Source organism: Microcebus murinus, chromosome 12 (assembly GCF_040939455.1).
Source record: "Microcebus murinus isolate Inina chromosome 12, M.murinus_Inina_mat1.0, whole genome shotgun sequence".
Classification (NCBI taxonomy): domain Eukaryota; kingdom Metazoa; phylum Chordata; class Mammalia; order Primates; family Cheirogaleidae; genus Microcebus; species Microcebus murinus.
Window position 1 is genome coordinate 13,248,046 of NC_134115.1, and position 19,708 is coordinate 13,267,753.

General features: G+C 40.4%; 1 protein-coding gene across 6 annotated transcripts in view; it reads right to left on the reverse strand.

Annotated features, from left to right (window-relative positions):
- Nucleotides 1–8,604: 8,604 nt before the first annotated feature.
- The window catches only part of SLC35D2 (solute carrier family 35 member D2), a 52,622-nt gene continuing 41,518 nt past the window's right edge, over nucleotides 8,605–19,708 (reverse strand). For all 6 annotated transcript variants that reach the window (XM_012787230.2, XM_076008559.1, XM_076008558.1 and 3 more), the window contains 3 exons: nucleotides 11,254–11,332; nucleotides 10,144–10,226; nucleotides 8,605–9,455 (listed from right to left, as the gene is read on the reverse strand). In XM_012787230.2, coding sequence (XP_012642684.1) covers nucleotides 9,323–9,455; nucleotides 10,144–10,226; nucleotides 11,254–11,332 — 295 coding nt within the window. In that variant the 3' untranslated portion in view covers nucleotides 8,605–9,322. The remainder of the gene's footprint in view (nucleotides 9,456–10,143; nucleotides 10,227–11,253; nucleotides 11,333–19,708) is intronic.

Here is a 19,708-nt window from a genome sequence, read left to right on the forward strand (position 1 = left end):
AATGCACAAATACTGGACCATCTCATCCAACTGTAAACATGGTAACCCCTAGCCATCTCAGGCTCTTAAAGTGAGTACCCCAAGTTTGAGATAAAAATGCATGAACAACTCAGTCTAGAGGAATTGCCCTAACGTCCCCAAGCCCCTGAGAGGAGTTCCTAAAAACAAGGATGACCACCTGCAAATTATTTTCAGTATCCCCAAAAAAGTCAAATTCAGAATAGTTTTTCAACACAAAGCTATAAAGGCTAAAAGAGACATCAACTCTCCTTGCTTTGGGCTAGAATTAAATCAAGACAGGTGGTTAGTAACAGTAGCTATCTTGTGTTGACCAAAAGTTCTGATTAGTACTCTCACAGCTTTGATGAATACAAAATATAGATTGTTCATAAGGACAATTTTATTTTTTAAAAGTTTTTTCAAAGCATTGTATTGGGGGAGCAATAACTAAGGGGTGCTCAGTTGAAAGAGTTGGAAAATCCCTGGAGAAGAAACCTAAGGCATTGGTTCCTACATTTTTGGGTTCTGTGGAACAGGTACTCAATAAATGGTAGTTGCCATCAACAATATTGCTATTGTGATCACCACTAAATGTGATCACCACTAGCAAAACTTAGACGATCAACCATTTTCACAATTGTGAGTGGCTGGCAATGGCAGAAAGGGTGTCCAGGCGCCGCCCGTCACCAAAAAGGGCCCTTCTTGCCGGCAGCTGATCAAGAACACTCTGGGAGCACAGAAGGTGGGGTAAGCCCTTCTGTATTGCTCCTGTCCAATTACCCTTCCGTGTGAGGTCCTGGGTTCCATCACCGGCATCTCCAAAGAGCCAATTACCTTTCAAGTGCCTCTTCCAGGAAACAACATATAGACAAACCAAACTCTATCTTGCTAATATCCACTGTCTCTCATGCCAGTGGTGAGAATGTGGAGGTACAAGGAAGAAGAGAACACAGAACTGCACCTTGCCAAACAAACTCATGAATGTTCCAAGTTTAATTTGCTTAAAAAGAGAGAATTTCACCTTCATTTGCATTTTACGTAAGTACATTATGTGAATAGATTGAAGAAAAACAAATATCACATAGCTTACCCTTTAATTATATGGATTATTTATTCATTGAATAAGTGTTTTTTGAGTACCCACTATGTACCAGGCCCACTTCTGTTCAATTTAGATTTTTCAGAGCCAGATTTATGGCATAAATTCTACTTTAGGAATCACAGCGTCTTTCTGTCCCAGAACCACTTGGAAGCCAAATAGTAACAAGCTTTTTTGTAGCAAGTTCTGCTAATGTTTCTCTCTCCTCTTTCAGGGCAATTCATTCTTATCTACGTTGAAAAATGTTTATTAAACTAAAGTTCACCACAAAGAATAAACTATGTACTTTAATCCAGAAAAGTTAACCAGAGGAAAAAGACTTAAAGTGGCTTTAGAAACAGCAGAGCTGTAGTATCCAAATCAGTAACCACTGGCCATATGTGGGTTATTTAAGTTTAAATTAAACTTAATTTAAAATTCAGCTTCTCAGTTGGATTGGTCATCCAGGTGCTCAATAGCCACATGTATTGAACAGCACAAATTTAAACACTTCCCTCAGGGCAGAAAATTCTACTGAACGGTGCTGCTCAGAGCATTGCAATTCATTTTGTCCTCAAGAGCTTACATTATCAGAACTTATGGACCAAGAGTCTCTCATTACTGAAAGTAAAATATCATAAAGGAATATTCATATTTAGAACATGGCATCCAGGACTTTATTGACACACTGAGTTAATGAATGGAGTTTTCTCAGATACTGGAGTGGAGGTAGGAGATGAAAAATGTAATTGTGTTTCTTATGTAACTTTTTTGCCCACTCTTCTATATGAGTTCGTTGAGATACAGAAGTACTCCTAAGTATGGATAATGAGGTAAGTTACAGTTAATATCATGCCTACAAAACACTATTTCTTTTTATAGACATTCCTTTCAGCACATTGTTATTCCACTGCTCTGGCCTTCATTGTTTCTGATGAGGAGTCAGTTGTTAATCTTATTGTTTTACATCAGTGTCTGGATGTGGATCTTTCTGTGTTTGTCTATGGAGTTTGTTGAGTTTTGTGGGTATGCAGATTAATGTTTTTTTAGTCAGATTTAGGAAATTTAACCCATTGTTTCTTTCATTTGTTTTCCTTTCTCATTCTTCTTTCCTTCTTCTATTCCCATTACACAAACGTTGGTGCACTTTCTCTTCATTCTATTTTCTGTTCTTGGGATTGAATAACCTTTATTGATCTCTCCTTAAGTTCACTGATTCTTTCTTCTGAAAATTCAAATTTACTCTTAAGCCCCCCTAACAAATGTTTGGTTTGCTTTTGTACTTTTCAACTCCAGAATATCCATTTGGTTCTTTTTAAAAATATTAATACTATCTCTTTATTGATTTCTCTATTTGATGAAACATTATCTTCATACCTTATTTTACTTCTTTAATCACGTGTCCTTTGCTTTTTCGAACATATTTATAATGACTGCTTTGAAGTCTTTGTGAATATGCCATCTGGTCCTTTTCACAGGCTGTTACTGGCTTTTATGCATCAGGCTTTTCCTGTTTCTTTGAATGTCTTGTAATTTTTTGCTGAAAACTGGACATTTTAGGTAATATATTGTAGCAACTCTGGATACTGATTCCCCTCCCCCTTCCATGGGGCTTGTTTCTGTTGTTTGCTTATTTATTTTGTGACTTATCTAGACATTAGAATATTTTAATGACATCTATTTCCCCCTTTGGTGTCACTCATTAGAGGATGAGGCTTTGAGTTGCCACTGTCACCCTGCAATGACATGGGGCTTGAACAAGGCTCTCTTTTCCTCTTTCCCCATTTCTGTTTTAAGCTATCTGCTTCATTTGGTGTTGCACCCGGCCCAATAGGCCACAAATACCAGTTGATTGCTCTATTGTTTTTGATAGTGCCCTGGAGCATAAATTGTTCAGCAGTCTGATCCAATTACATTCTAGCTGGGGTAGTTATGGAGGCCAGAGTTCGAGGTTTGTTCTGATCCCCATGAGAGCTCTTCTTAGCCGTCTCTTTCCCTAGTTCTCACCGGTGAACTAACTGAACTATGATTTAGCTTTTTGCTCTTAATTAAGAGGAGCATTGTTTTCAAGAGTGCTCTTATGCATGAATGTTCCCCACGTTCTATTTCAAATAATGTCAGTTCCCTTGGGCAGTGCTTTGGAGTTCTTTTTTTTTTTTAATGGACTTTGTATGAGTTTGGACAACTGAAATATTTGAGGGCACACAGCCCATATGAGACCACCCTCACTTCTGATGCCAGCTGCAATTGGAGGAGTTCCCAAAACCAACTTCAGTTTCAATAATTTGGTAGGAGGACCCACAGGCCTCACAGAAAGCTGTATACTTGTGGTTGCAGTTTATCACAAGGAAAGGATACAGATTAAAATCAGCCAACTAAAGGAAAGCATAGGACAGGGTCTGGGGAAGTACCAAATGTGGAGCTTCCGTTGTCCTTTCTCCATGGAGTCAGGACACACACCTTCCCAGCAACAATGTGTGACAATATGCATGGAGTATTGCCAACCAGGGACACTTACCCATGCCTCAGTGTTCACAGTTTTTATTGGAGCTCCAGATGATCTCAGTCCCTAGCTGCAGAGCCCCCAGGCATCACTCAAAGACCCCACCCTAAACCACACTGTTGGTCTTTCTGATGTGGCCAGCCCCAACTCAGATATGGCCAGCCCCCATCCAAAATCATTGTTAGACTATCTAACAATATTCTAACAAGGGTCCCAGGCAAACAAAAACACTCCTATCAGACATATTCCAAAAAACTGAGGGCAAAGGCCAGACATCTTTTGGGGGCAAGATTAAATCCTTTATTGCACAGACTGCCTCTTTCCCTATGCAGATGCTCTGAGCCACCACTCTGGGTGCTGGGCAGGGTGATAGCCTCTAGTCTTGTCGTCTTGCCTCTTCCTGACATCGGCCCTCTGCCATACTAGCAAGCTGGAGCAAGGGTGATTGGGAATCCAATATTCTTGGCCTATTGTACCTGAGGTAGAGCCTCCATTTTATGGAAAGGGGCTTGGTAGAGGAAGCCCCTGTCCCTTCAGCTGTATTCACCAAGAGTTGAACATATTCAACTTAGAAGAATGAGAAATTCTGGTAGCCTGCCCTTCCCAGTCAAAACTGGTAACCCTTGACTGGGAACTGGGAAGAGAATTAGCCCCATCTTCTTGGCCTCACCTCCTGAGGTGGGGCTTCCATCATGTTGAGCTGGGGGAAGGGACAGAGACAGAGAGAGAGTGGGTCAAATCTCAAAGGACACAGACTCTACTGTTCTTACCCAGTTTCAGAAGGTTTACTTGAATCAATATTTCTTCATTTGCTGTATGCCCTCACAATTTCTAGAGACTTTCAATGGTTGTGTTTTTATAGTTTTCATCAGCGTTGTTTGTTTCACTGGACAACAAATCCACAGAGCTCCTCATGCTGCTGTTCCACCTCTTCATAGGCTTTTAACATTACACTCCAGGTAAGCAGTCACAGAATCTGAAGAATAAGGCTCTGTGCTGTGGCACAACTGGGGATCCACATCTCCCTTCTGGCCGTTGAATAAGGAGGCGATGACAGTGAAGCCTAGTTGCCCTATCCTTTTCTCTCTCTCTGGCCCTCCAGCTGCAGACACTGGACACAAAAGGTTGGACGATGACCCCATCAGGAGGCAGATGCTAAAATCTCCCTCAGCTCATCTACACCTATTCAAGGAGCAAACCTCCACTGACACAAAGGCCAAAAATGCAGTGATTTCCTGAGAGGCCATATTAATCTTGAATTATTTCTGTCCCTCTAAGGCATTATCATAGACCACACTTGAAGGCTAGTGATGGCCTCCTTCTTTGAATAGTTTTTGAATGCATAAAATAAAATACATAGAACTATAAAGGAAACCAATTACAAAAAAATGTTATCACAATATTTTCTAACACAATGTACTAAAAATATGCTTCTTTATAAACATGTTAAAATAACAACTAATGGAGAGTCTAATCAGAATAATGAACAGGGGATAAATAATTTTTCCATAAAAATTATGATGTGCTATGAAAATATCTGATATTCATTGGTAACAAAGTCAGAAGTACAGCTACTACTACTCTAGGTTCACCTATATTCAAATGGAAGAAATGCTAAATTTTGGTTAAAGATTAGAAAAAATCCAGATGTATTCTTTCCCCATCTAAGTTCAGACTACTAGATTCTATCTGTGAACCTCAGGTTAAGAGCCCCTACTACTCAACATATGGTCTGGACCAGTAGCTTGGGCTATGTGGTGCTTCTCAAATCACCTGGGTTAAAATTCAGATGCTGATTTGGTACATGTACCCTGAGATTCTGCATTTCTGATAAGCCCTCAGTTAGTGATGCTGCTGGTGGTACAGAGACCCCACATTGCAGAGAGAAGGTTCTGGGGCTTATCATGGTGGCAACTTTAACCTGGAATGAGGTAAGAGTCAGAAGGCACACAGATGGTATTTCCTGACTCTGAAGTCTCCAGGAATGGCTTGGAGTTTTCTGGCTTCATCCTAAAGGGGCATGCTTTCTACTTGCGTAAGCTTCAGTATCCAATGACAGAAAGGAAACCTGGATGGACACTCAGAACTGCTGGGCACCTGTTTCCTGAAAGCTACCATGGAGCAGCAACTACTGGTCAGGTAACTTGCCTACCTTTGGCAAGCCTACCTACCCAGCACACAAAATGTATGCACAAGTACACATGTCCATTCACAGAAAATAACAATGACTCACGAGTCCAAGTAACCAAACCTTAAACATGGAAGTGATAGTACACAAGGAAAAAGTAAAGACTTTGAAATTGTTGACAAATGTATCTTCCTACTTTCCTGCAGTCACAGAAAGCATATTTAAAATAGTTCTCTAAACTAGGTAAACTAACTAAAGGTAAACTAACTAGAGGTAAACTCTCTAAACTAGGCTATTATTTAAGCAACTCAGTTGTCAAAAAATTCCAGTGCCCCTGAACTTGAGATATATTATATGGAAAAATTTTAAAACAACAGAAAAAAAGTTCAAGTTAATAACTGGTATGACTATTATTTGCAGTACAATGGCCATAAGTATGCAAAATATAATATCAAAGAAATTAAACTAATCGTCTTTGCCCTATCCACTAGTGGTTTTTACAATGTTTTTAGTAGGGGGGAAAAAAAGATCTGGAGACCTGGGTCTTTGGGCTACATTTCTGTAGCCTACTTGAGGCTTGCAGATCCTTTTTGTACCACCTCTCCACATCCAGCACCCGCGACTGACCTCGATTCAAAAGCCCACCCAGAGCTCCCTTCAACACCACACCTTCCGGAATGGGTTCTTCATAGGTATAGCAAAAATCCCAGCTACAAGGGCTGCTGGGCTGTTCTTAGGGTGCCCTCTGCCGACCACACATGAGAGGAGGAGGAAAAGTCCTAAAATACAAACATCCTTTTTTTTTTTAAGAATTCCAAGAATGAGAATTAGAGGTTACAAAAAATTGGAAGGAAAAAAAAAGTTTTTGTTTGTTTTGCTTAGCGTTTTTGATCTCTGGGTTTCAGAAAGATTGTTGATGATGCAACAGGAGGTAGTTATAGAATAACTTTTTGGGAGACCCAAGGTCACAGTCCAGAATCCTTTTAAAAGTATACTGAAACAGTAAAGAATTCTCACAACTCAACAACAAACAAAAATTTGATTAAGAAATGTGCAAAGCTTCTGCACAGCCAAAGAAATAGTCATGAAAGTAAACAGACAACCTACAGAATGGGAGAAAATTTTTGCATCCTATGCATCCGATAAGGGACTGATAACTAGAATATACTTAGAACTCACGAAAATTAGGAAGAAAAAATCAAATAACCCCATTAAAAAGTGGGCAAAGGACTTGAACAGAAATTTTTCTAAAGAAGACAGAAGAATGGCCAACAAACATATGAAGAAATGCTCAACATCTCTAATCATCAGGGAAATGCAAATCAAAACCACAATGAGACATCACTTAACCCCAGTGAGAATGGCCTTTATCAAAAAATCTCCAAACAATAAATGCTGGCGTGGTTGCGGAGAGAGAGGAACACTCCTACACTGCTGGTGGGACTACAAACTAGTTCAACCTCTGTGGAAAGCAATATGGAGATACCTTAAAGCGATACAAGTGAATCTACCATTTGATCCAGCAATCCCATTGCTGGGCATCTACCCAAATGATCCAGTGACACTCTACAAAAAAGACACCTGCACTCGAATGTTTATAGCAGCGCAATTCATAATTGCAAGGCTGTGGAAACAGCCCAAGTGCCCATCAATCCAAGAATGGATTAATAAAATGTGGTATATGTATACCATGGAGTACTATTCAGCTCTAAGAAACAATGGTGATATAGCACATCTTATATTTTCCTGGTTAGAGCTGGAACCCATACTACTAAGTGAAGTATCCCAAGAATGGAAAAACAAGCACCAGATATATTCTCCAGCAAACTGGTATTAACTGAGTAGCACCTAAGTGGACACATAGGTGCTACAATAATAGGGTATTGGGGAGGTGGGAGGGGGGAGGGGGGCGGGTATATACATACATAATGAGTGAGATGTGTACCATCTGGGGGATGGTCATGATGGAGACTCAGACTTTTGGGGGGAGGGGGGGAAATGGGCATTTATTGAAACCTTAAAATCTGTACCCCCATAATATGCCAAAATTAAAAAAAATTTAAAAAAAAAGAAATGTGCAAAGGACATGAATAGATATTTCTCTAAAGAAGGTAAACAAATAGTCAACAAATACATGAAAAAATGCTCAATACCACTAGTTGATTAGTTAAGAAAATGCAAAACACAGCTAAGCATGGTGGTCTGTGCCTGTAGTCCCAGCTACTAGAGAGGCTGAGGTGGGAGAATCACTTGAACCCAGGAGTTAGAGTCCAGCCTAGGAAACATGGCAAGACCCCATCTCTAAATTTAAAAAATTAAATTAAAATAAATATGATGGCTACTACCAAAAAAAAAAAAAAAAAACCACAGTTTTACTAAGGATATGGAGAAATTGGAACCTTTGCTGATAGATATTTAAAAAGGTACAGCCACTATGGAAAACAGTATAGCAGTTCCTCAAAAAATTAAAAAATTGCCAGAACTTCCATTTCTAGATATATATCCAACAAAAATGAAAAGCAGGATCTTGAAGAGGTATTTGTACACCCATACTCATAATTGTATTGTACACCCACACTCATAACAGCATTATTCACAGGAGCCAAGCAGAGGCCACACAATGGGCAAAGGGACTTGGGAAGGTTCCTGAAGATTAACAGTGGTGACAGACTAGTCAGTCTGGCTCCCAGACTGGGGCTCCATCCTGCACTCCAACCCCTAGGGGGACAGCCCATGTCCTGACGGGGAGGGTAAAGGTTCCCCTATCCAGTAAGGGCACCTTCCCACCTGCCACCTTCCGTGAAGGGGGCTGGCCTTTGAGGACATCATGCACCTTTGGTGAAAGCCCCTTGAAGGAACCTGGAGGGAAATGAGGAGAAATAAAGAGAGAGCCACTTAAATGTTGACAGGGTGAACCCTGAGTATTTCTCCTCCATTGAGTTACTTTGTAATTTTTCCCAGCATGAGTCATAAAAGCAGTGTCCAATTATCCCTTCAAGATGGAATATTCCTCTCCATTGTGAATAACTGACTTCCTGTCTTCTGCCTGCTTACAATAACATCACAGTATGAGGCATACATAGAAATGATGTTTTATTTTACTTTGATGATTAGGAAAAGATACCAACATAGCTTATATCAAAGCTAAAAAAAAATAACTTTACTGGCAGTTAACTGGCTAATTTTATTAAAATAAAGACTGTCTGTTTAAACTGAAATAAACTGTCCTCACTGGAAATGTGCTTTGGCTGGGACCTTTGAAATTAAGGCCAAGGTGCTGATAAGGAAATAGTTACTGTTTCTATTTCCTGATAGAAACACTGACCTTCCTTCAGCGCGTGGCACTGCGCCAAGGGGCCACACGGGTCTGTAGTGAGCGCTCAGCATGCTACCTACCAAGTCCCAGTGGCTTATTTTGAGAAGATACACTTTCTGCCGGTAAGGTTTTGCACAGATACATTTCTCAGGGCTGATGGCAGCTCGCGTGCGGTGCATATGAGGTAGACATTTTGCAGACATTCCCATTTGTGCCTAACCAGAGGGTGACGTCCCAAGTCTGAAATCTCTGGCTTCACATCCCTTCTTGGGGATCCCCCACCACGTGTCCCCCGTCTCAAATCGGTCCGCAATTCTGCGCCAGACTCTGGCTCTTCACATCTGAAGGGATATTTTCTTTATCCACAGGTTGCTGAGGTTTTAACTGGCTGCTTAGAGTTAAAAAGGAATACCTCAATCCCCCAGCCATGCTGAAAGGAGAAAAAAAAAGTGAAAATAAATAACTCGGAATTTTATAGGCGCCCCCACCAGCAGTTGCTGGCATTTTTATCAGTACAGTCAGCTGAATCTGGAATGCATCATTCAGATCTGTTTTTCTCAACTTTGTGGAGTACTTGGTGAGAATTTCCCCTCTTATTTACAAAACCTTTGAAGCTCAGAAAAAGAGTAATCAAATCCAATACAGAACCTTGGAGAGAAATAATAATCACTTGGTTTTTACTGAATAAACTATGTTCCATTAAATAGCATCCTATATCTGGGACCCCAAAATGCCTTTCCAAAGTGTCTCAGTCAATCCTCACAGCATCCTTAGCATAAGGCATTTTGAAAGAGCATGGGTTTAATGAGACCCACTTGGCCAGAGAAAGACAGAAAACTTAGGGGATCTTTCTGTGAGGAAGACACACGAATTAAATTCAGATCTCAGCCCCATGAGTTTTCATTACATGTGTCCCCAATGGATCCACGTGAAGAAGTATGTCTCAAAAAACAGATGAACTGAGTGACTTAAGTAAAATTCTTTAGAAACTACGATGTCAAAACACCTCCTGGCTTAAAATGTTAAATTCCTCTTTGCTTTTTTGCTTATTACATATTAATAAAGCTATTTAAACTTCTTATTTTGCTAAAATGAGTTCATTTAAAAAGCCCACTCACCAAATATTTAACCCTACAAAGTTTAACACAGAGAAAACGTAGTCTCCACCAACTAACATCCCGATGTAGGCAATGGATACATTCTGCAGAAAAAGAGAGATTAGTTAATTTAAAAGTAAAGCATTTAGAGGAAAATACAAATACATAGGGAAACCTGATACTAGACATTTTAGTTACTTTGCACAGAGACCTGGACATAGATGTTCACAGAGTGTTGAATAAATGAATAAAAAATTACATATGGCTTTATAAAGAAGTGAAGTTATGGTATGTTAATAACAGAAAAATGCATTATTTGTCCCCTCTCCCCACAAACCATTCCTATTAGTACACAGACAGAAGATGAAAGAGTTGGGTTGTAGTTAGCTCACCAGATCCTAGCTCTTTACCCTCATTGGGTGGTGAAGTTTAATCACAGTTTAATCACAGTGACCCTAAACTTGAACAGAGTAGCAACATCTAATAAATTCCACACAGTGCTCTGCCCAGTACGTTCTAGGGGCACTCTGGGCAGCTGAAAGATGGTGAACTGTTGGAGCAGGCAGTTTTTCTCACTCAAAGACTCCATGTGAATAGAAAAACAAAGCAAGTGTAGAATAGAATTCAGAACACCTCCACCCCCTATTCATCCATTTGTGTGTGTGTGTGTGTATGTGTGTGTGTGTGTGTGTGTGTGTGTGTGTTCAAACATACATGTTCGTCACCTTACAATTGAGCATATACCTAGATGGAAAACAGTTTTTCACAAGGTTTCCATTTCTTAGTGGTCAGGTTCTCCCAGAAAACCAAATCATAGATTAAAAGGCATCTTGGTGATCAGTGATATTTGGATTTTTTTTTTTCAGCTTTTTACTTCATTTTCTCAGACCACCCCTCCCAGCCACCTCTAATTTAAAAGTTACCATTTGTCTCTTTGAATTAGCAAGTTGTCCCTCTGTTCTATGCAATAGGAGATTAGAAGAAGGGTTCATCCAGGCCCATCTGAAAATGTCACCACCTCCCTTTCTTCTTATTACACAACTGACAAAAACAAAATCAAACTCGGCTTCTATCGGAAAGTTTGGATTCACAGTCCCCGGCTCAGTTCCTTCCAAGGCTCCATCCACTTACCTTGATAGCTCCTACCACCGCGGTGGTCAGGGCCGAGTTGTAATAGCTGCACAGAACCGTGGAGTACATCAGGAGAAACCTAAGGCAAGGGAGCAAACATCTGAGTGTGCGCCTGACTGCACTGGGTGAGAACAACAGGTTAAGAAGATCAGCAAGTGACCCACATAAAGCACATCAAGCAAATAAAAAGAAACACGTATCGTAAGGCTTCTATAACCCCCAACTTAAGACACCTTGTTAACTGGTCTTATTACAGGAAAGTGGGCCTGCTGTGCATTAGCTAAACCTACCCGAGGTACCCTTCTCAGTTTCTCTGTGCATTTCCCATTAGTGTTTCCACAGAACGTGGGAGAGGAGAATGAGATTGTTTTGATCGACCTGAAATCCTTCCTTTTACATACATGTTACAACAGTGGTTTTTAATCCTCTCTGTGCATTAGAATCACCTGCTGCACGTTTAACACACAGCGTCGCCTGGCAGAGGTTCTCCTTCAACCGACTGGAGCTGCAGCCCTGGCTGTGCGAGACAGGAAAGCTCATGGGTTGTAACGAGCTCGTAACGTGCCGCCAGCGCTGAGGGCTGCTGGCTGGTGTCAGCCGGGAAAATCGGCTGAAAGATCGCTAGCTTTGCACAAAGGAGATGGAAATGAATGGACTCCACGTGTCAATAACTCTCCCGTACCTAATTTCCAAAGTTAATTCAGGCATTTAGCATTAAGCATGGACACTTACTTGTCAATGCAATGACTACAGAATTGTGAACACACACTAGACAAGAAAACATACAGGAAAAGAATGTGGAATCCAGTCAGAGGTAAAGAAATGAGTTATTCCAATCAAGCAGTGGAGGAAACTAGCTACAACGTAAGTGGAGTGCAAAATTCCACCCATCTAAATCAGATGATTCAATCTTGAAAGGGATTACAGTCAAAACTCGCTGCGAATTAAACTTGAGAGGTACATGGAGGGCACAAGATGTGTGGGATTTTAAAGCTAAATCCCAGGTAGAGGGCAGGAGCTTGGAAACCTCAGAGAGCAAAGCAAACTCAACTCTAAGAAGGGGTTCAGTGCCCCTGGGGCTTAGGTAAACCCATCCTGCTAGAATTTAACACCCAGTCTCAGATCCTATCTATGCTCAAATCTCTGATTGTTACTAACAGAATCAGGGTCACAAACCTTCAACATCACAACCTTTGTTGGCCTGAGTATGCTTATTACCAGGATGGTAGAGGGGAAAAAAAAGTAGAGATAAAGTGCATCAAGGTTTATATCAGGTTAAGGAATGAACTTAATTACAAACTTAAATTTTGTAATCTTCAGAATAATATGTGCATTTCTTATTAAGATAATTAAAATAATTTGACACATTAAAGAAACTGTGGTTTTAATTTGAAATGTGTAATTGACATTAGACTTGCAATTTTAATTTGAAAGGAGTAAGAGAATCTGAGTAAGACTGTACACAGTAATTGAATGCTTTTTAAATGGTTGATTTACCACATTTCCAAGCTTAGTTTTATTAGATTTCAAAGAGTTGCTTAAGTACATAAAACAATCTACTAGCTTTGCTGGTCCAACCCTCAGGGGTTGGAACTGCTGAAGAAAAATCAGGCATATCACATTTGTAAATGCAGCTTAAAATGTTTTAATTCACTAAGTTGTAAATGGAACTAATTAACAGTAAATTGTTTAGGAGATTTTAATCAGTTAAGCTTGAGTTAATAAGCCATTAATCAAATAAAAAAGTAAATGTTCTTACTTTCATAGAAAAATTACTAGCTTTATAAATAAAGCAATAGAATTTATAAATTGAACTCTAAGGCTTTTAAAATAGTTACAATTTTAATAAATTTAATGTTAATTTAGAGCCTTTGGAGCTCCTTATTCATGCATAAAATGAAAAACTGTTAAAGACCCAACCTGGTGTCACCGAGTCGCCAGGCCTTGGTAGTCAGAGCAGATTATCCACAGCATCTGCCCTGGGGAGCTCAGAGTCTAATAAAATGAAAGACAGGTGGCGCAGGGGTCCTAGCCCAACTGAGGGGGCACAGAGTAGCTTCTGTAGCCTTCCTAAATTTGAGAGCAGCCCTAAACCAAGGTCAACCATGGATGATCTTTACTTTCATTTTGCTTAAAAATTCCCACTCCAGGATTGTTCCAATCATGCAACATTTTCTCCATCTTACATCTTTATTATTGTTTTTTAAGAAAGCGGGGTGATGGCGGGGGTGAGGGTGTCTCTCTGCGCTGCCCAGCTTGGACTCTTGAGCTCAAGGGATCCTCCCATCTGTCACCCCAGTAGCTGGAACTACAGGCGCGCGCCACCGCCTCTGGCTCCACCTACATCTTAATGAAACTACCTCGGCCTGCATTCAGAACTGATCAATACCACAGATCTAAGATCCCAGCGTTCATCTACCGTGAATGTGGGCGACTAGGACGTCCACTCAGCAGCCGGGCAGAGCCAGGGGAGGAGAATCCCTCTCTCCTAAGCAACAGACGGCAGCGTGGCAGAAAGGATGCACTTCCCAACACACCCACTAGATGTCCCCAGAGAGTGCGAATATAAAACCAGTAGGACCAAAGTAGTAGAGCATTAATTTTTTAAAAAAGAATCTATTTCTGTATGCAAATAAGTACCTGTACGGTGCTAAGACAAAGACACTGAACTAAAAGAACATCTGTTAACTCAATACAAGGGAAACCACACCACTGTTAACACCAAATATGTCAGCCTCCATGTAACTGGATTTGGTTTTAGCATCTGTGGATTAATAAAATGCAAAGATATTTAAAAGCATTGCTTAATTCTTAGTAACGTTTTCCATCTGTATTTTTAAATCATTATATCCTCTATGTACATTTGAAAAATAATAGCACATATATTTGGTGAGCATTTATTTAGCAGCAGAAGCCAGCTGCGTGTTCTGGCTCATAGGGTGCCTGGGGTGAGGGTACCCAGGTGGAAATCCCTGGACCAGAACCTCTGCCCAAAGGTTTCTTCGTATTTCTAAAAATGGTCCCAAAACACCCAACTGATTTACCCAAGGCTGTATGGTACACTCATGGCAATCACAAACAGAACTCAAATGACCAAGTTTATTACTTGTTACTGATTGCCATTCCTTGCACAAGCATGTAGAGAAATTGAACATAAATGCTCAAATAATAAAAGGCCACTTTTCTACTACTTCTACCAACCACAATGCTACCCAAACACATTATTCTCTTATAATCCCAGATTTCAAAGAATTTCAGGTAACCTCATCTTCCCCATCTCTGGGAAGAACTTATGTACCCTAGGGCTCAGTGGCGTGTCAGAGATGCACCAGGTCATGAGGTAACTATGGTGCATCAACTTTCCACTAAGCCTGCCTTTCTGGGAGATGATCGAAATGCTCACACTCTTTACAGGTTCTGTCACCCCTGTGCCCACACCATCAGCAGAACCCTGCTTTCTTTCTCTTGTATGCTGCATCTTCAGTAGTATGAGTTGAAGATCCAAAAATTAGAATATTTTTTATGCTGTAAGTAGGAAAAGTTTGATTCTTCCATGTTTTGCTTAAGGAATATATTACTGCTTCAGTGGGATCAAAGAGCCTGCTATCGGGGCAGACACAGATTAGGATAATCCTCTCCTCTGGTACGGATGAACTGGAACCTGTAATTTCTCAACAAGATTTAAAAGACCTGCAGCACTAGCTTTAAAAAAATCTAGTTTTCAGGCCGGACATGGTGGCTCATGCCTGTAATCCTAGCACTCTGGAAGGCCGAGGCAGGAGGATTGCCAAGGTCAGGAGTTTGGAGACCAGCCTGAGCAAGAGCGAGACCCCATCTCTACTAAAAATAGAAAGCAATTAATTGGCCAACTAAAAATATATATAGAAAAAATTAGCCGGGCATGGTGGCACATGCCTGTAGTCCCAGCTACTTGGGAGGCTGAGGCAGGAGGATTGCTTGAGCCCAGGAGTTGGAGGTTGCTGTGAGCTGGGCTGACACCACAGCACTCACTCTAGCCCAGGCAAGAGAGTGAGACTCTGTCTCAAAAAAAAAAAAAAAAAAAAAAAATCTAGTTTTCAACTTAAATTCCAGTCTATAATTTACTTTGACTGCACTAATTTATTTTAGCTCTCTGAATCCAGTTTATCTTCCCGAAGCAACTTCACTCCATCATATGTTCTATTTACAAACTCCTGATTACACATAGTACCATTTCCTAACGCTGAGTCCTTCACTGTAACTCAACAGAAAATTAAAAGTCTGCTCTGTCAAGTTTGGGCCATAATGTTGAAATCCTGAAAGATCAAAATCCCTAAAGTCTTAAATTCTAAAAATCATAATCTGGAAAGACCAAAATCCCGAAAACATATTTCTGGAAAAAAATACTTTAAAAATATTCTTTAAAAGACATTTATTTATATCTTTTAAGAGGCAAAAGTCATACAGCATTGAATAACTTGGCAGGGGAGATTTCTTATGGTTTTTGTCCATGTTTTCACTTCTATGATCTCCGAAACACTCCCTGCACTTGTACTTGGACAGCAGTTGTGGTCTACCAATTTTATAAGTATATGCTGTCCATTGAAAGCCTGGTTATTGCTCAGTCATTACAGTTAAGCAATCTGCTTTCACAGCACTAATAATAATTAGCTTTTAAACTTTTCTCTTTCACCATTAAGCAGCCTTGTACACTTAACTTATCATAGCCCTTTCGCAAGAGAACAATTTCACAGATCTCTTGCACTGTGTTGTGTAAGGAGTGATATTCAGTTTCCCCAGTACCAAACCTGTATTAGGCAGCGTTCTCCAGACAGACAGAACCAATAGCATATGTATATAGATACATGAGAGAGGATTTATGAGGGAAATTGGCTCATGCGATTGTGGAGGCTGAGAAGTCCCTAGATAGGCCACCTGAAGGCTGGAGACACTGCGATGCTGGTAGCATGGCTCACTCCAAGTCCAAAGGCCTCAGGACCCACCGGGCTGCCCTGGAGTCCAAAGGCTGGCAAGACTGGAGTTCTGAGGTCCGAGGCAGCAGAAGAAAAGTCTGTCCCAGCCCTCAGAAAGAGATCAATTCACCTTCCGTATTTGTTCCATCCAGGCCTACAGCCAATTGACTCATGTCCACCAACATACATGGCAGATCCTCCCACCTAATGTACTCAGACTCACAGGGTAACCTCTTCTGGAAATGCCCTCCCGGACACAGCCACAATAATGCTTTACCAGTTTCTAGGTACTCCTTAATCCAGTCAAGTTAACACCTAAAATGAAATCCACACATCCACCCACCCCTTTTCAATTTGGCACCCATCTGCATCTCTTTAAACCATATTTAATTTCCAAATAAAAACAGTAACAGTTCAGCGTAATGTGATGCAACTAATACAGTGCAACTGTCCTGCAAACTGCCAAAAATGCAATGCCTCCCCCAGAATTCAGCTTTCAGGACTTTAACATCTGAGATTTTAATCTTTCGGGATTGGGATTTTGGGGATTTTAGCCTTTAGAGATTTTGATCCTTTGAGATGTCAACATTTGGAGTTATGGTGTTCTGGATAGTGTCTTTCGGGACTATGATCGGCACTAACCCTTTCACCATTCTATCGGTTTCTTAAAATACTTTTCTAAAGTGTAATACTTTTTTAAATTATATTTTCAACTTGGAATAGAGGCTTGGTGGTTGGAAAAACGCAAATTGGAAATGCAAACTTGAAAGTGGTGAATATAAGTAAGAGGCAGAGTCAGGCTCCTCTGGCATCCGGGGCTCGATGTGCACATGTTAACTTGGGATGCCCCGTAGCACAGGTCAGGAGACAAGGGACAGCCCGAGCCCAGGGCCAGTCATCTAGAAAACAAGGATGTGCTCAGAAGCTTACTGTGGAGACACAAAGGATCTTACTGCAGTGTCCTTTGACTGAAAAACTGCAAGAAAGCAGGATTCTGAAAACTTCAGCATGCCAAAATTGAAGGCAGAACAGTTTTAGAATTAAAACTTGACCATAGAAGGTAAAATATATATAACAGAAGAAAAACTGTGGACGCTGTAGGCAAGAAATAGAGTTAAATCTGGGGTGAAAAGAGGATAGCCAAATCAAACAGGCTGTCCTCAAGAAATGGAAATATTAACAATAATGGTATTTCTATTGAGCATTTTCTGTGTTTAGAACAGTTCTATATCCTCTATGCTATTAATGCATTCACATAACCCCAGCCTGTGAATCAGGTATTTTAGCTCATTGTTTCCATTTTAAAGATAAGGAAATTGGGGCTCAGAGAGGTTAAGTAACTTGTCCAAGGACCCCAAGCTAATAAATGGCAAAGCTAGGATTCAAACCCAGGCTAGCTGATTCCAGAATCCAGGCACTTAACCACTGGAATGATGCCATGATTTTAGTGTTCTCAGAAGACCCACTTAAAAACTGACATCTACCTAGTTTTCATCCTTAAAGTTGGGAGAAACCTGAAATGTTAATGATTTCATGATTTTTACCAATTTATTTATAATTAGTATACTTTCATGACATCTTCAATTAAAAAATGACTACTGATAATGTATTGATAATTCTCATCAAGAGTATTTGTTTGCTAAGAAGCACATTATAAAATGGGAAAAAAATGTATGGAACTGTACACAGATGGGGCCAAGCTTCGGGTGGGCGGCCCCAGAGAACGACAGCTCCCAGCTCACAGCAGGGACTGCCCAACCTTTCACTCAGAGAGTTCAGCTGAGCTCAGAGTGTTTACTTCTTGATTTCTTTCATTGAATGGTTAAAAGGTAAAGTGCAAGTTTAAAAAAAAATAACAACAAAACAGTATCTCATCAAGTTTATAATGAAATGAGAAGGCTTTGAAACTACAGTTCCCAGGTGAATATGGCCTTAGCTAAAGAAAGGTGCTAGCCTGACTTGTGTGGTATGAGTTGACTTTTTTATTTTCCAGTCACAGAGAAAAATAAGAGATGGTGTGACAAAGGGTGACTCACAAACATGGCTTAGTAGATTTTTTTTCAAGGTTAAATGTCCTTAGTCAACAACTGGAAAAACTACAGTTATTTTACTAAACTTATGCCTCCAACAATGGCTAAGTAGTCTAAAGGGCTGCAGAACAACCAGTGCCTGGAAAGGACACATTATTTGAGACACAGTTGGTCTTGAAAGATGCAAAGGAAGTCTCCCCAAATCCCTCCTCTGAAAAAGAGGGTACATGAGTCCAGAGTGACAAGGACTTAGGGCCAGGCAGGAGGCAGCACAGCAGACAGTGAGAACAGCATGGGGTCTCCTTGGGTGGCAGAACCACGGCAGGGGCTGGAAACTGAGCCTTGCGCCAAGCTGGGGGGGGGGGGAGGAAAGGAGGACACTGTGTTCAAATTCTCAAAAAGGCCTGAAAAGACCTAGGTCTGGGGCAACCCCTGGTTACCAGCAGAGGCAAAAACAATTTGTCCCTGCAGGACAGATTCTCAAATTCCCCCTTCCAGCCCACAGGACCAATCAAGCTTAAGCAATAGGTTTACAATCACAGGTCACCAGACACAGAATAAAGCAGACCACAATGACAGTCACCTGAAACAACAAGCTATATATTAATACCTAAACTCTCAAGAACTGCAGATATTGGGACTGTCAGATACAGAATATAGAATAGCTATGTGTGTGACACTTAAAGAAATATGATAAAAGGTATGGTCACAAAGAGTGTTAGAAATGAACAGATAAGTTTGAAAAAAAAAGATGTGGAACTTTCATAAATAAAATATAAAATTGTTAAAATCCAAAACTCCATCAACAGGTTAAACATTAAATCAGACAAAGCTAAAGAAAGAAGTAATGAATGGGAGATACCCACAAATGTCTTTACTGTATGTGGCTACATCACTGCAATTAAAATCAAGTTTGAGAACTGAAGAGTGTTGATTAAAGAGATCATGAGTTGTCTTAGTTTATTCACACATAATAAAAATTGTGGTAAAAAGGGGGGAGGGGAAATTTATCTTTCTTCACAGGAAAAAAATCATTTAATGAGTAATTCCCTGAAACCCTAACTCTGAAACCCTCTTAGCATGGATGAGAGAGTGGTGCCTGGGTGGGAGGGCAGCCCAGCTCAGGAAAGATACACGGACGTCTTCCAACAGTGGTTGCCTCTAATGAGGAAAACTACGGCACTGGAGGCAGGGAAGAAAGGAAGGCAGCCAGTAATCCCAACTTATTCTTTTGCACCTTTTGAATTATTTACTAGTTACATGTATCATCTATCCATGCAAGGAAATTCTCAAGTTCTTAGAAGATTAAAACAGACACTACATGGCCTTTCAACAGGAAGACACAAACCTAAAGAAAATTTCAAGGGTAAAAGCCTAATTGTTAGACAACTCACGAGCCCCAACATTTCTCTTCAGAAATATCCTTGAATATACCAGGTACAGCGCTGTAAGAAAATGTTGTCATTGCTACAT